This window comes from Chiloscyllium plagiosum, chromosome 22 (genome assembly GCF_004010195.1).
Source record: "Chiloscyllium plagiosum isolate BGI_BamShark_2017 chromosome 22, ASM401019v2, whole genome shotgun sequence".
Taxonomy (NCBI): Eukaryota; Metazoa; Chordata; class Chondrichthyes; order Orectolobiformes; family Hemiscylliidae; genus Chiloscyllium; species Chiloscyllium plagiosum.
The window spans coordinates 20,318,204-20,334,436 of NC_057731.1; the positions used below are offsets into that span (position 1 = coordinate 20,318,204).

At 39.6% G+C, this 16,233-nt stretch overlaps 1 protein-coding gene across 2 annotated transcripts in view; it reads right to left on the reverse strand.

The window, feature by feature from the left end:
- The window catches only part of LOC122561115 (inositol polyphosphate-5-phosphatase A), a 496,456-nt gene that overhangs the window by 268,190 nt on the left and 212,033 nt on the right, over positions 1–16,233 (reverse strand). For both annotated transcript variants that reach the window (XM_043712554.1, XM_043712555.1), the window contains exons 3-4: positions 5,009–5,109; positions 1,688–1,775 (exon numbers count right to left, since the gene is read on the reverse strand). In XM_043712554.1, coding sequence (XP_043568489.1) covers positions 1,688–1,775; positions 5,009–5,109 — 189 coding nt within the window. The remainder of the gene's footprint in view (positions 1–1,687; positions 1,776–5,008; positions 5,110–16,233) is intronic.

Consider the following 16,233-nt stretch of genomic DNA (forward strand, 5'->3'; position numbering starts at 1 on the left):
TTTTTTTTAAGTTGCATTCTCGGGTTAGCTGTTAACAATGGTGATAGCTAGACAATATTTTGAAGGTGTGGGCCCACACCTTCAACATATTGTCTAGCTATCACCATTGCTAACAGCTAACCTGAGAATACAACTTATAAAAAAAAGGTTTTGTGATTTACACATGAAAGAAGTGAAACTATCACTGTATTCTAACAGATGAAAGGCTTAACAGACAATCAATTTTTCAATGTATAATTTCAGTTACATCACACTGTAAATTTTTGCTATAAAGTCTGTGTTATGATCGAGCCCTCCACTATCACCTGATGAAGGAGCGTCGCTCCGAAAGCTAGTGTACTTCCAATTAAACCTGTTGGACTATAATCTGGTGTTGTGTGATTTTTAACCTGGTAATAGTAAGCTGTTTGGTTTCCAGAATAAATATTGCTCCAATCTGATTAGCACAGTCAGGGATGTCTTGAGAATGTCTCTCAAAAACAGACATGAAAATTTATTGTGGGGAATTCATTAAGCATTCATTAAACGTTCCATACTTCTGTGATATTTCCCAAACATTTTATATGGCAAGATGTTGATACTTCATTCACAATATTTAAGTAGCAACAGGGAGGACAAGCATATATAATTTGGTGTCATCTGATTTCAGGCTAACCCAACTTGTTAACAGTAGTTTCTAACCAGTGCTAGGCCCTTACTCATTTGGGAGAAGAACGACTGCACATTTAAGGTGCAGACCCTGCATCTTCACTTTGTACCAATATGACTCGTGGAGAACCTCCTGCACATGCATATCGTGCACCATGGGTGCCCAAAGTTATATCTGCTGAGCGTCATTAAATTTCTTCACCCATTATCCTGAACTTTTACACCCTTGATGTAAAAGTTGTTCATTTGTTGCCATATTGTCAAGTAGATGGAATGTCATATTTCATTATTTAAGAATTACTCCCTCACCTGTTCAATCATTTGTACAAAATACAGCAAGGAAAAAGTGAACATTCCACAGGATCATGAGGAAGCAAAGGGGTGCCAAGTACTGGGAGCAGTCTCATTCTGGTTTCTGTGAGATTCCAAATTTACACACAAACACATCTGCCTGAGCAGCTACAATGGCATCTCGTGTAGAAGTCACTGCTACCAAGAGGGGGATTTCGTATTGCAGATTGCAACAATAGGACTATTGTTCAGGTTGGTTTTGTTTACATGGATGCTTTATCACATAGAATAGATTTGACTTGTCAACTCTGGGCTGAATTTTACAGAGCAACACCTTATAAATCTATTCATACCAATTACAACAGTTTTAAATGAAAGACCGTCGCATACTATTAAATATAACGTGCAGCAAACAAAAAAGATGGCTGTGTTACTGTGTACCTTGAATATCAGTGCTGCTAATCAGACTCTTCCGAAATTCAGTCTTGGGAGTTGCAAATTTCTATTTATTGTGCTGGAACTGGGATATAATTAATACTCCTCCCCAACCCATGAAAACAATAAATCATCTAATTTTGCGGGCAACTGAACTCTTTGTCATTGATGTAATTCAATCTCAAAATAAAAATCTTCATGTTCTTGCTGCATGATAAGATATAATGTCCAAACTTCTTATAAATTTTAATTCTTGAATCACAATCACATGATTGACATGGATGCCATGTTGATTAAGGAAACTCTTTCTTACCGTAAAATGTTCTTGAGATTTGTAATTTTCATCCAAGTACACTCGTGCTCGGTTATACTCATTCATTTCATCACTCGATAGCAATTCTCTACAACAAAAGAAGAAAAATACAAGTCTTTCTCAGGTGATCTCTTCGATGGCTTCCAAGTCTGTCTTTCAAACATTTAAACTGTTAAATGTTACAATGATTTAAGAATATTGTCCTTTCATCTCCTGGGACAAAGGGTCAAATGCAACCTCGTCTGAATGGACAGAATACTTTCTCTTATTGCTGGAAGGTGAACTTCAGGCAATAATCCAAAATTCAAACTTTCCTTAATGCTGAACAAAATGGCAGTCCTGAAGAGGCTAGTTGGTACGGGAAGTTCAAATTTACAATAATGCAGTGGAGATTTTTGTTCTTAGCTTGAAGCTAGGGAACATTTTCTTGGAGTAGAAATGAAAAAAGACATTTGTAATGCATTTTAGCTTGGTGCTGCCTTTAGGTGCCAAAACTTCTTAAATGTTCACAATATCCTTCATTTTAATATCCCTTAGTATTCCCCATTATAATATTTCCATTATTATGCCCCTCACAGAAATTCACTGACTTTGAAAACAATAAGTAAAAAGGATCAGATTAGTAAGTAGTTAGCCAAATAATGCATTGAAAACACAAATCTGATTTCAATTGACTACAAATGAGCTGGTAGTTTGCTCATTATCTGATTCTGCAGCATCTTAAACTTAGGCTGGCTCTCAAAGATGGGGGAACGGGGAGGAGGCAAGGAAAAGTCACCTTTAAAACTACGAGCAACATTTAGCAAATTTGTGGAAAATCAACGATAAGTTATTTTTATTTAAGAAACAATACTACTGTAAATAGAATAATAGAAATAAAAGGAGAGGCTGAGGTTTGGCATTAGAACACCTAAAATAATAATTGATACAAATATATTTTCTCAAAAGCATTTGTGTTTTTTAAAGAATTTTTAAAAGTATATTGCTTCTCTAAGCCAAAGAAAACCTGCATTCTTTCCGGTATGTTTTTCAGTAAACAGATGCCTGAAGTTTTGTTCAGAGTTATAAGTCTTCACAAACATTTAAAGATAAAGGTTCTTCTGCTGGTCCTATATCCTGAACAGAGTTCAAGTATCAACAACATAGGGTTATCAACTGGACTGAGGCTATTCACAAATGACAACGTCTAGTTGCTTTATTCAAACTGAGCAATCAACATGAGTGCCTTCCAGACACTTTCAGTCCAACAAAAATATCCCTTCTTCAGAAATCAATCCCAGCAACCATCTCTGCAATATATGTCTAAAACCCTATTCCTGCGAAAACATTTCTAATTGTCCAGAGAATCCCAAAGACCTTCCCTGGTAACTTACTGCACAATTCTCTTCAGTACAATCTTTCTGATAAAATCATTCAGTACGATTCGCTTCTTTATTCTTAACATTTGTTTACGTTTTGTGTTATTTTAGCTTTGATGAAATCTGTTTCATTCAACCACTGTGAGCACAAAATTACACACAGTTCGTAATCTTACAATCTTCACTGATACCATCCTAAGGATATCATTGTTTCTGAGGAAAATAAGGAACAACAGGAAAACGTATAATCACTTCATCTGGTCATCATTTCAAATAAAAGTGAGGTACAGCAGTAGCAAATGACCCGGAAAGTGCTTAAAGTAAATGCATTGACAACTGGGATTTTAAATGATCTTATTTGTGAATTATTGTGTAACATGTGCTAAATAAAAGTTTGAAATATGAACTGTAGATGGCCTTGTGAAGATGTAATCTTTGCAACCTCGGCTATTATAATATTGGTTCTACATTTGACATAATCTGACAGTCATAGTACAGTGGAAATTCTCCCATTTATATTGAGGATAGCTCCATTACCAACACAAGATAAAAATAGCCGTGCACAATTGCACATGCACAGTTGTTTGTCTTAAATAGAACTTAATTTTCCAGCTCTTAGGTCATTTCCAAGGGGTGGAATAGAGCCTATTTTGGACCAAGCCAAGTTTCCTTCCTGCAGTGGCTTGTATGTATGGGCTAAGTTCAGTGATAGTCAGAAAGGACAGTATTAACTTCTTGAAGCATCAATGTTGAGGATGAAGGGAATGGTGTGGCTGTGGGGGTATTGTCACTGCTGTCCCTTGAATACTTTGTGAATCCTGTCTCTTTAAATGGGACTTAGTTCTGCCAGAGTTGAATAACCTGCCAATGCTTGAATGATACCCAAACCCCCTCGAATCACTACCCAGCGATTAGTCAATGTTTTCAGGTGTGGAGGTGAGCAGAGCTCAAGCAAGGGAGAACATTCTGAGAAACTGTGGGAAACAATTGACAATACTTTAGCCCCTTCCTTTACATCACATCATTTGTTTATAGACTTGAAGCAAAGGGTTAAATGTGGCATTAAAAGCCACTCTGCTTTGGCTTTTAATTTCTTGAATACCAGCAGATGGATACGGAAAAGGAAAGATTAAATAAGAATGATGAGTGCTTACAGTAGTTACACAGTTTCCTATCAAGATTGGAATGCCTACACCATCTTGTTCTGTGTCAGTAGGGGGAGACACTGTCAAGAACAGATCACATACGCTGACAAACATTGCAAATACACACCATTTGTACCAGCAGAGGGAAGCCTACGCTGTCTGGAATGTAATCTGTGCAGCAACAGTCTGAAGTTTCGATCTCTCAAGGATGGGGCTTGCCATAATGATAATACTGAGCAGATTTTTAAATGACTAAACTAATTTTTAACAGTGAAATTTAGTACTTAATTTGCAAATCTTTATTCATGAATAAAGAAATCATCAACAAAACCATTATAAAGATTACTGACTCTAATATAAGGCAGCAAGTTACCACACAATTGGATTACACCCTGGTGAACACACAACACAACAATGGCTAGATATGGCCTCACTGTCACTGGGGGAAAATGATAGTTTCACAATGACTTCTTGAACAGTTACTGATTTTTCAAATGAGTTTGATCCTTCATGGAAATTATTTGTTGTATGAACCTTTGGTTGGTGAGAGATTTAAAGCTGACATTTGGCAGTGTTAAACAAGCCTGTTAAAGTCAGGAATCGAGATTCTTTGTTGTTGTTCACTTTGTGTTATGCAGTCTGCAAAACAACAGAAGGGAAAATGACAGCCAAATGATTTGAAGCAATGCAGTTTGATATTGTACCTCAATAACGTAATGCGAGTTTTAAATCTCTGCACTTTCATATTCATTGCAACAGAACCACAAAGGAACGAGTGGAGGATTCTACTTGCAAAGCGAATTATACTTGGTACTTACTTCACAAACTTGTCAACATGAGACATTGACGCTTCATAGTTCTTCCCGCCAACCTCTTGGCAATGCAATGCAATAAAATGAGGCTTGTGCGTGTGCACAGTCTGCAAGGAAAAAGAATACATAATCAGTGCCTCAACAGAACAACCTGTACAATTCACATGGAGTACAATGGCTGTCAGCTGATAAAATGCTTTAGATGTGTGGTCTAATGTCAAAATGGAAACAATCATCAGGGAACTTGTCTTTGAGTATTTACATAGAGTAAAAATGATCCACAGCAACCTTTGGAAAGCAGAGAGAAGGCCACGCATGATCAATCAACTGCTGTCAATGTTTAAAAAAAAATGCTCTGATTTGCCCTTTTGGGTTTTGCAGTTTACCTCAGCAGAGATCTGAGCTACAGCTTCTTGCTCACATCAGCAGCATTCCTTAAACGTCAGGTTTAACCTGAGGTTGCCAGTTCGGCTGGGAATGGATTGATTGGCCCACAGCAGACCTGCTGTCCCATGTGGTTTCAGTGGTTTGGACCAGATGGCTGAAAGAGGAAGCTATGATTTTCTTTCACTACTTCCCATACTCTCTTCCTCTCCAGTACTTTGAGGAATGGAGTTCTCACATTACTCAATGCACAAGTTGAAGGGCAGCTTGGTAATTCTTCCTCGCAACATTAGTAAAATCAAGACACTGGGATAAATGGGGAAACCTGACCTTTATTATTTCATACAGATTTTAAAATTCCCTTTAAACAATAATCCACTGTTTTCAATCAGTAGGAAAAAGGCAAATGTCAATACTAAGAACAATGTTAAGCTAATTTAATGTTCAGAGTCTGCAACAGGTTTCTGAAAAGGTTATACTAATCTCTTGATAGCAGATTTTGTCTCTATTTTGGTTTAAAACTGTGTTGACTGTATCATTTTGTTACGGGTGTTCCAGTTTCCTCCCACAGTCCAAAGACGTGCAGGTCAGGTGAATTGGCCATGTTAAATTGCCCATAGTGTTAGGTGCATTAGTCAGAGGGAAGTGGGTTTGGTTGGGTTACTCTTCGGAGGTCCAGTGTGGACTGGTTGGGCCAAAGGGCCTGTTACCACACTGTAGGGAATCTAATCTTTTGCTTTCATCTGTGTCCTGGCCAATAGTGTCATGTAGCATGGAGAGAGATCCTTCAGTCCACATATCCACGTCGACCATGTTCCCAAAATAAACGATTCCCATTTGCTTGTGTTGTATATTTATCCTTAAACTTCATCACTAACATGGATCATCTGGTCATTCTCATGTTGATCTTTGTGTAAAGTTTGCTGTATATACATTGGTTATTGCATTTCTGACATTACAGTGACTTCACTTCAAACGTATCTATTTGCCTGCAAACAATGACAGATTCTACTTATATCACATCCTCATGTAATTAAACATCCCGAAGGCCTTCACAGGAGCATGGTAAAAGAAAATATGATACCAAGCCATATAAAGGGATATTAGGTCAAATGTACAAAAGCTTGATCAAAGAGATAGGCCTTAAGGATAGTCTTAAATAGGAAAGCAAAGTAGAATGAGGAAGAAGTTTAGGAAAACATTATGTAAATAAAAGTTTTTCTTCTTTATCATAACCTAAAAAGTGCTATTTGTGATATTGATGTTCTTAATCTCATAAAATCCCTACAATGTGGAAGCAGACCTTTCAGCCCATTGAGTTCACATCAACTCTCCGAAGAACAACCCACACAGACCCACCTCCCCCACCCTATCCCTGTAACCCTGCATTCTGCATGGCCAATACATCGAACATGCTCAGCTTTGGACTGTGGGAGGAAACTGGAGCCCTCAGAGGAAACCCACACAGATATGGGAAAAACATGTCAGATAATCAGAGAGTTAGATAGGGTGAACAGGGAGAGCCTTTTTCCAAGTATGGGGATGGCAAACACGAGGGGACACAACTTTAAAGTGTGGGGAGATAGGTATAAGACAGATGTCAGGGGTAGTTTCTTTAGTCAGAGAGTAGTAAGGGTATGGAATGCTTTGCCTGCATTGGTAGTAGATTCGCCAAGTTTAAGTGCATTTAAGTCGTCATTGGACAGGCAAATGGACTTACATGGAATAGTGTAGGTGGGATGGGCTTCAGATTAGTATGACAGGGCGGCGCAACATCGAGGGCCGAAGGGCCTGTACTGCGCTGTAATGTTCTATGTTCTAAGTTATATGTTCTATGTTCCACTCAGACAGTTGCCTAAAGCTGGAATCAAACCTGGGTTCCTGATGTGTGAGGCGGCAGTGCACCTATTAATGATTCAGGAACACAGGCACTAATCCAGTTATTTTCACTATGTTGTCAACTCCACTAAAACAGCATTCCACACCAATGTATTAATTGGATTTTTGCAAGGTTTGTGAAGGTTTGTAGCTCAGGTTGAGGTTTAGAGTGTAGGTTTGCTCTCTGAGCTGTAGGTTTGATATCCAGACATTTCATTACCTGGCTAGGTAACATCATCAGTGGCGACCTCCAAGTGAAGCGAAGCTGTTGTCTCCTGCTTTCTATTTATATGTTTATAAATAGAAAGCAGGTGACAACATCTTTGCTTCACTTGGAGGTCGCCACTGATGATGTTACCTAGCCAGGTAATGCAACGTCTGGATATCAAACCTCCAGCTCAGGGAGCAAACCTACACCCTATTTATCGGATGTCTAACATTGCCAAAATAATTTCCATTCTTCATAAAAGACAAGGAATCAATTTAAAAATTATTATTATTGAGAACAATAATTTCAACCATGATGATGAGTTGTGAAGAGTGCCTCTGGAGTAAAATCGAACTAGTATTGCAAGTTCCTTAATGAGAATTTTGCTTATATTTTGATCATATTTTCCCACTGAATAGTATTGAGCCTTATTATGTTACAAATATTGTTTTACCCTACTCCACAATCACAGGAGACTGCTTTCACCTTATTTCTGCACAGCAAAGGTAGCAGCTCTCAGAATCATCAGGTCTCATTACTGTTTTCTTGAACAGTACGTAAGGGAACATGCAAGGGAGCAAGGTATCCCAGATCTGCTTCTGTGTAATGAGGCAGGAATCATAAATGATTTCATAGTTAGGGATCCTCTTCAAGAAATTTAAATAGTGCTGGAGGGCGAAAAGGTAAAATCCAATACCAGTGTCTTGTGCTTAAACAAAGAAGACAACAATGGGATGAGGAAGGAGTTGGCTAAGGTAGATATGGTGGGTCAATTGAGGAACAGTGGAGGACTTCCAAAATGATTTTTTTCACAGTGCTCAGCAAACGTATGTACCAGTGAAAAGGAAGGACCAAAGCAAAGGGGATAATTAGCCATGGTTAATGAAGGAAATAAAAGATGGTATCAAATAGAAAGCTAATTCATAGAAAGTGGCAAAGAATAGTGGGAAACTAGAGGACTGGGAAATCTTTAAAGGTCAACAGAAAGCCACAAAAAAACAAAAAAAAACTAAGATAGATTATGAGAGTAAACTACTTAGAAAATGTTTCTACAAATACATAAAATGTAAATGAATGACTAACATTAGTCCTTTAGACAATGAAAAGGAGGATTTAATAATGGGAAATGAGGAAATGACCGAGCGTTGAACAGATATTGTGTGTCAGTCTTCACAGTATAAGACAAAATAACATTCCAATAATTGATGATAAGAAGGCTATGACAGGTGAGGACCTAAAAAAAATTATCACTAAGGTGGTAACATCATAGAGTCATAGAGATGTACAGCGTGGAAACAGACTCTTTGGTCCAACTCGGCCATACCAACCAGATATCCAAACTTAGTCCCATTTGCCAGCACTGGCCCATATCCTTCTAACCCTTCCTATTCATATACCCATCCAGATGCCTTTTAAATACTGTAACTGTACCAGCCTCCACCACTTCCTTGGGCAGCTCATTCCATACATCCACAACCCTCTGTGTGATAATGTTGTCCCTTAGATCCCTTTTATATCTTTCCCCTCTCACCCTAAACCTAAGCCCTCTAGCTCTGGACTCCCCCACCTCAGTGAAAAGACTGTCTATTTATCCTATCCATGCATCTCATGATGTTATAAACCTCTGAAAGGTTACCCCTCAGCCACCGATGCTCCAGGGAAAACATCCCCAACCTACTCAACCTCACCCTATAGCTCAAATCCTCCAAAACTAGCAATATCCTTGTAAATCTTTATGAATCCTTTCAATTTTCACAACATCCTTCTGATAGGAGAGAGACCAGAATTGCACGGTATATTCCAAAAGTGGCCTAACCAACATCCTGTACAGCCGCAACATGGCCTCCCAACTCCTATACTCAATATTCTGAGCAATAAAGGAAACCAAAAAACTAACATACCAAATACCTTCTTCACTATCCTACCTACCTGCGACTGTACTTTCAATGAACTATGAACCTGCGCTCCAAGGATTCTTTGTTCAGCAACACTCCCTAGGACCTTACCATTAAGTGTATAAGTCCTGCTATGATTTGTTTTGCCAAAATGCAGCCCCTCACATTTACCTAAATTAAACTCCATCTGCCAATCCTCAGCCCATTGGCCCATCCGATCAGATCCCGTTGTACACTGAGGTAACAATCTTCGCTGTTCACTGCACCTTCAATTTTGGTGTCATCTGCAAACCTACTAACTGTATCTCCTATGTTCACATCCAAATCATTATGTAAATGACAAAAAGTAGAGGACCCAGCACCGAGCCCTGTGGCACTCCACTGGTCACAGGCCTCCAGTCTGAAAAAGCAACTCTCCACCACCACTCTCTGTCTTTGAACTTCGAGCCAGTTCTGTATCCAGATGGCTAGTTCTCCCTGTATTCCATGAGATCTAACCTTGCTAACCAGTCTCCCATGTGGAATCTTGTCAAATGCTTTAATGAAGTCCATACAGATCACAACCACCACTCTGCCCTCATCAATCCTCTTTGTTACTTCTTGAAAAAAACTCAATCAAGTTTGTGAGACATGATTTCCCACGCACAATGCCATGGTGACTATCCCTAATCAGTCCTTGTCTTTTCAAATACATGTACATCCTGTCCCTCAGAATTCCCTCCAACAACTTGCCCACCTCTGACATCAGGCTCACCGGTCTATAGTTCCCTGTCTTTTCCTTACCACCTTTCTTAAATAGTGGCACCACATTAGCCAACCTCCAGTCTTCTGGCACCTCACCAGTGACTATCAATGATACAAATCTCATCAAGGAGTCCAGCAATCATTTCCTTACCTTCCCACAGAGTTCTAGGGTACACCTGATCAGATCGTGGGGACTTATCCAATTTTATATGTTTCAAGACATCCAACACCTTGTCCTCTGTAATATGGAGATTTTTCAAGATGTCACCATCTATTTCCCCCCATTCTATGCCTTCCATGTCCTTCTCCACAGGAAGCACTGATGCAAAATACACATTTAGGATCTCCCCCATCTCCCACGGCTCCACACAAAGGCTGCCTTGCTGATCTTTGAGGGGTCCTATTCTCTCTTTAGTTACCCTTTTGTCCTTAATGCATTTATAAAAACCCTTTGGATTCTTCTTAACCCTATTTGTCAAAGCTATCTCTTTCCCCTTTTTGTCCTCCTGGTTTCCCTCTGAAGTATACTTCTACTGCCTTTATACTGTTCTAAGGATTGTCTCGATCTCTCCTGTTTATAACCTGACATATGCTTCCTTCTTTTTCTTCTGGCAAGCTATGGGGGCTAAAGATAAACAAGTCTCCTAGCCGTGATGGAATGCATCGCAGTATATTAAAAGAGATGGTGGGTGAAATAGCAAATGTGCTTATGGGCATTTATCAAAATTCGCTAGACTCTGGTGTGGTTCTGGCAGATTGGAAGACAGTGAATGTGACACCACTGCTAAAAAAAAGGAGGATTGACACAAGGTGAGTAGCTATAGGCCTGTTAATGTAACTCCTGTAATGGGGAAAAAGCTCGTTCATAGCTCCGTGAAAGTGGAGTCGCAGGTAGATAGGATAGTGAAGAAAGTGTTTGTAACCTTTCCTTTTTTGGTCAGAGTATTCAGTACAGGAGTTGGGAGGTCATGTTGCGACTGTACAGGACATTGGTTAGGCCACTGTTGGAATATTGCATGCAATTCTGGTCTCCTTCCTATCAGAAAGATGTTGTGAAACTTGAAAGGGTTCAGAAAAGATTTACAAGGATTTACAAGGATGTTGCAAGGGTTGGAGGATTTGAGCTATAGGGAGAGACTGAACAGGCTGTTTTCTCTGGAGCGTCAGAGGCTGAGGGGTGACCTTATAGAGGTTTACAAAATTATGAGGGGCATGGATAGGATAAATAGACAAAGTCTTTTCCCTGGGGTCGGGGAGTCCAGAACTAGAGGGCATAGGTTTAGGGTGAGAGGGGAAAGATATAAAAGAGACCTAAGGGGCAACTTTTTCACGCAGAGGGTGGTACATGTATGGAACGAGCTGCCAGAGGATGTGGTGGAGGATGGTACAATTGCAACATTTAAGAGGCATTTGGATGGGTATATGAATAGGAAGGGTTTGGAGGGATATGGGCCGGGTGCTGGCAGGTGGGACTAGACTAGGTTGGGATATCTGGTCGGCATGGACGGGTTGGACCGAAGGGCCTGTTTCCGTGCTGTACATCTCTATGACTCTATAAGGAAGGAACAACCAGCTAGACATTTGGATAGATATTGTCCGATTGGACAGATGTAGCGTGGGTTCATGAAAGGATGTCATGCATAACTAGTTTAGTGGAATTTTTTTAGGTCATTACAAGTATGAACATTGCAGAACTGGCGGATGTTGTGTATCTGGAATTCCAAAAGACATTTGACAAGGTGCCACACCAAAGGCTGCATAAGATAAAGGTTCACAGCATTACAGGCGATGTACAGGATAGATGATTTGTTAACTAACAGAAAGGTAAGAGTGGTGATAAATGGGTGTCACCTGGTTGGCAATCAGTGGCCCGTGGCGTTCCTCAGGGATCAGTGTTGGGACTGCAGTTGTTTACAATTTAAATAGATGATTTAGAGTTGGAGACCAAACGTAATATGTCAAAGTTCACAGATGACACTAAGATAAGTGATACAGCAAAGTGTGCAGAGGACACTGAAAACCTGCAGATGGATATAGATGAGTTACGTGAGTGGGAAAGGATCTGGTAGATGGAGTACAATGTTGGTAAACATGAAGTCATCCATTTTGGCAGGAATAACAGAAAAATGGACAATTATTTAAAAAGTGAACAATTGCAGCATGCTGCTGTGCAGAGGGACCTGAGTGTCTTTGTGCATGAATCACAAAAAGTTGGTTTGCAGGTGTAGTAAATAATTAAGAAGGCAAATGGAATATTATCCTTCATTGTTAGAGGGATGGAGTTTAAAAGTAGGGAGATTATGCTGCAGCTGTATAGGCTGTTGGTGAGGCTACATCTGGAGTACTGTGAACAGTTTCGGTCTCCTTACTTGAGCAAGGATGTACTGGCACTGGAAGGGATGCAGAGGAGGTTCGCGAGGTTGATTCCGAAGTTGAGAGGGTTGGCTCATGAGGAGAAATTGAGTAATCTGGGACTATACTCATTCAAATTTAGAAGAATGGGGGGGGGGGAATCTTATAGAAACATATAAAATTATGAATGGAATATATAAGATAGAAGCAGGGAGCTTGTTTCCACTGGCAGGTGAAACTAGAACTAGAGCGCATAGCCTCAAAATAATGAGGAGCAGACTTAGGACTGAGTTGAGAAGGAACTGCTTCACCTAAAGTGTTGTGAATCTGTGGAATTCCCTGCCCAGTGAAGCAGTTGAGGCTACCTTGTTGAATGTTTTTAAGGCATAGATAGATAGAGTTTTGAACAGAAATTAAGGATAATAGTGAGTGGACAGATACGTGGAGCTGAGTCCATGAAAAGATCAGCGATAATCTTATTGAATGGTGGAGTAGGCTCGATGGGCCAGATGGCCTTCTCCTAATCCTATTTTTTATGCTCTTATGTTCATTAAAAAAGCTCTGAAGAGCACGTCTTTACAATTGTAATGACAAATGTCTAAAAAAATGTTTCTTGAAGTAAAATAGAATGTCATAGAATGGGAGTTGGTGAACTCGTATTGAAATCTGTCTAGGAACAGGTCTATATGATTTGGTTGCCATGGGAACAAAGGCCCAGGCTAAAACTCTTGGAAACTCCAGCACCAGTGTTATACCTTCACACAAAAGAATTGGTCTGTCTGGACACAGGCTCTCAGACTCAGAGAACCTGGCAAGAAGTGCTGCTGTGAGAAGCAGATGGTGAAGACTGCATTCACCACAAATAGAATGCTGGTGGGAAACAGTTTTTCATTTGAAAAGATGGAATTTGTGTAAGTTTAACAACCAAGGAGTCACTGGTTGCCTCACTACTGGAAGATCTGGAAAACTTAAAGAAACAACTTTCAAAGCCTTGCCTTGATATGTAAGAAGAAGCAAGTCTGCTTAAAAAAAATCTGGGTGGTTTTAATGTGATCCACAACACTCTACATCTCTGCTGAAAGAGTGGTGAAACATATTGAGTCATGAAGGATTTTCGGTTGTCTTAATTAATTAATGAGGTAGTGCTTTTTTAAGTTTGGTATGTCAGCCACCTGTTAAGTAATGTTTAGTCTTTGTTGATTTTAGTTGTTTGCTAATTGAATTATTGGCAAAACACTCAGTTATTTGAAGCAGTAGTTTTATTGAGCAGTTTCCATATTCTCCTTTAGCATTTTACTGTCTATGTTTTCCTCCTAGAGTCCAAAGACTTACAGGTTAGGTGAATTGGCCATGTGTATGAACATAGACCTACTGTTCTCAATTTCTCCTCATAGGATAATCACAATGAAGGGCTTTGCCCAAAATGTCAATTCCCCTGCTCCTCAGGTGCTGCTTGACCTGCTGTGCTTTTCCAGTGCCCCACTCCCGACTCTGATCTCCAGCATCTGCAATTCTCACTTTTTCCTGTTGATTTTAAACTTACTTTGAAGCCTCTCCCAAGGTTAATTACTTCATCCTAGATAGCAGTCTTGTAAATCTTTGCTGCAGTCCCTGTTAGGCAAGTGCTGTACATCCCTCCTTAGGGAAAACAAAACCTACACAAAACTCCATGCTGATGTCACTAAGGTCCATATTTGCAGTAAGACATCTTTACTCTTCTATTCTGCTCTCTTTATAACAGAGGCAAAAATTACATGCGATTTCCTGACTGCTTGTTGTACCTCATGTTGACTTTGTGCGATTTGTGTGCAAGGATATCCTGGTCCCTCTTGAAACAAAAGAGATCCAGTCCCTCATCAGTTAAAAATAAAATTCTACATTTCAGTGTTTTTTTTAAATTTTGTCTAGAAGATGTCCTGTAATATAAAATTAACTTGATCCAGGCCAGACAACCCCACTGGCAGTAATAATGACTTATTTTATGATGTATTATTTACTTTCATCTCTGTTACATTCAATAAATATACTGCTCCATCTTTTTAAATTGGACTATATTTTGTCTGAGTTATGGAAGTCATTGGATTTATAATGAACAGTAGTTCATAACCTATCCCCAGAAATTCGGGTAGAGAAGCCAAAAACAAGTGAGGAAGAGTTTGGCCTGGGCCCTGTAAAGAAGTGGAAGAAGGGTGAATAGTGCAAACAAAATTGATTATCTTTTCTCATTCAGGCCGAGAGCAGGAAATAATAACAGTATAGTCATTGATATACCAGAAAAAGAGATGAGGGAGTGAGACTGAATAGAACTGGAATTAGGAATAAGCCACATATCCTACAAAATGGCAGGGAGTACTAGGATCCATGCAGGTTGTGATAGCAATTTTTTTTTTCTTGAAATAACTGGGTGAAGTTAAAAGGAGAAGTCATTCAATGTGGGAACAGATTCAGCCAGACAGAGGAGGTTAGTGAACAATCGTGGACATTGGGTTGGTCTCCAATTAAGGAGTGGAAAGCTCACAGATTGGTCTGTTGGGATGGATGAAGGCTTAAAGGAACAAATTCTGAAGAAGGTCCTGTAATGTTAACTCTGTTTTCTCTCCACAAATGCTGCCAGGCCTGCTGAGTTCTTCCGGCAATTTCTGCTTTTGTTTCATATCTCCCACATCTGCAGATCTTTGTCTTACATCAGATGGGATGATTGTTTTGTGGAACGTTGCTTATCAATCTCCAAGGGTAATTTTGGGCCCCAGTCACTTACTATCTTAATTATTCACCTAGCTGTCACACTGGCCTCTGTACCCTCAGTCTGTAGCAGCATTCCAATGAAGTGCAACACCAGCTTGATGAACAGAATCTTAACAATTGAGTTTGGGATGTTCTAAAGTGCCTAAGTTCAACAATTGCAGATCATAACCTCTGTCCCCATTTTGTTTCCTTTAGCTTTGCAGATTTTGGTTTCACTCTCAGTTTTTTTTCTCCTCTTGCTTTTGGGAGAGGGCCATGAATTTGTTTGCCATTTGTCTTCTCTTGACAAATCTTCTATTTCTTCGCTTGTCCCATTGTTATTACCTTTGATCCTGTCCTTTCATTACTTCGTTATTTAGTCTCTCTTATCTTCCATGCTATCACAGATCCCCTTTTATACTTATGTAAACCTATTACATTTTTAACTTTTCCTCATTCTAATGAAAAGTCATCAATCTGAAAAGTGAATTCTGTTTCTTCCTACAGATGGTGCCTGTATTTTCTGTGTTTAGTTCTGACTCCCAGCATCCACAGTGTTGTGGTTTTGTAAAAGTAATTTTTAGATTGATTAGAAATAACGTGCCCTGAAGGAAAAAAAGGTTAGAAGCAGCAAGATACTCGATGGGTATCTTTGCATAGTAAACATCTGATTATATCAGGGTGGAGAAAGGTGATAAAACTGAAATCAGAAATGATATCTAATCTTATCAATGTTTTGTTTCCACAGCATTGAGTGGGAGGTGATGAAGTGGAACTTATTACTATGGTAAAGCAATTTTTAAGGTTCAACCACAATTGGGGTGGTTGGGTGGCTCAGTGGTTAGTACCGCTGCCTCATAGTGCCAGAGACCTGGGTTCGATTCCATCCTTGGGCTACTGTCCAGTGTGAAGTTTGCACATTCTCCCTGTGTCTGCATGGGTTTCCTCCGGGTGCTCGAGTTTCCTTCCACAATTCAAAGATGTGCAGGTTAAGCCAATTGGCAATATTGAATTGCCCATAGTGTTCATGGATGTGTATGTTAGCC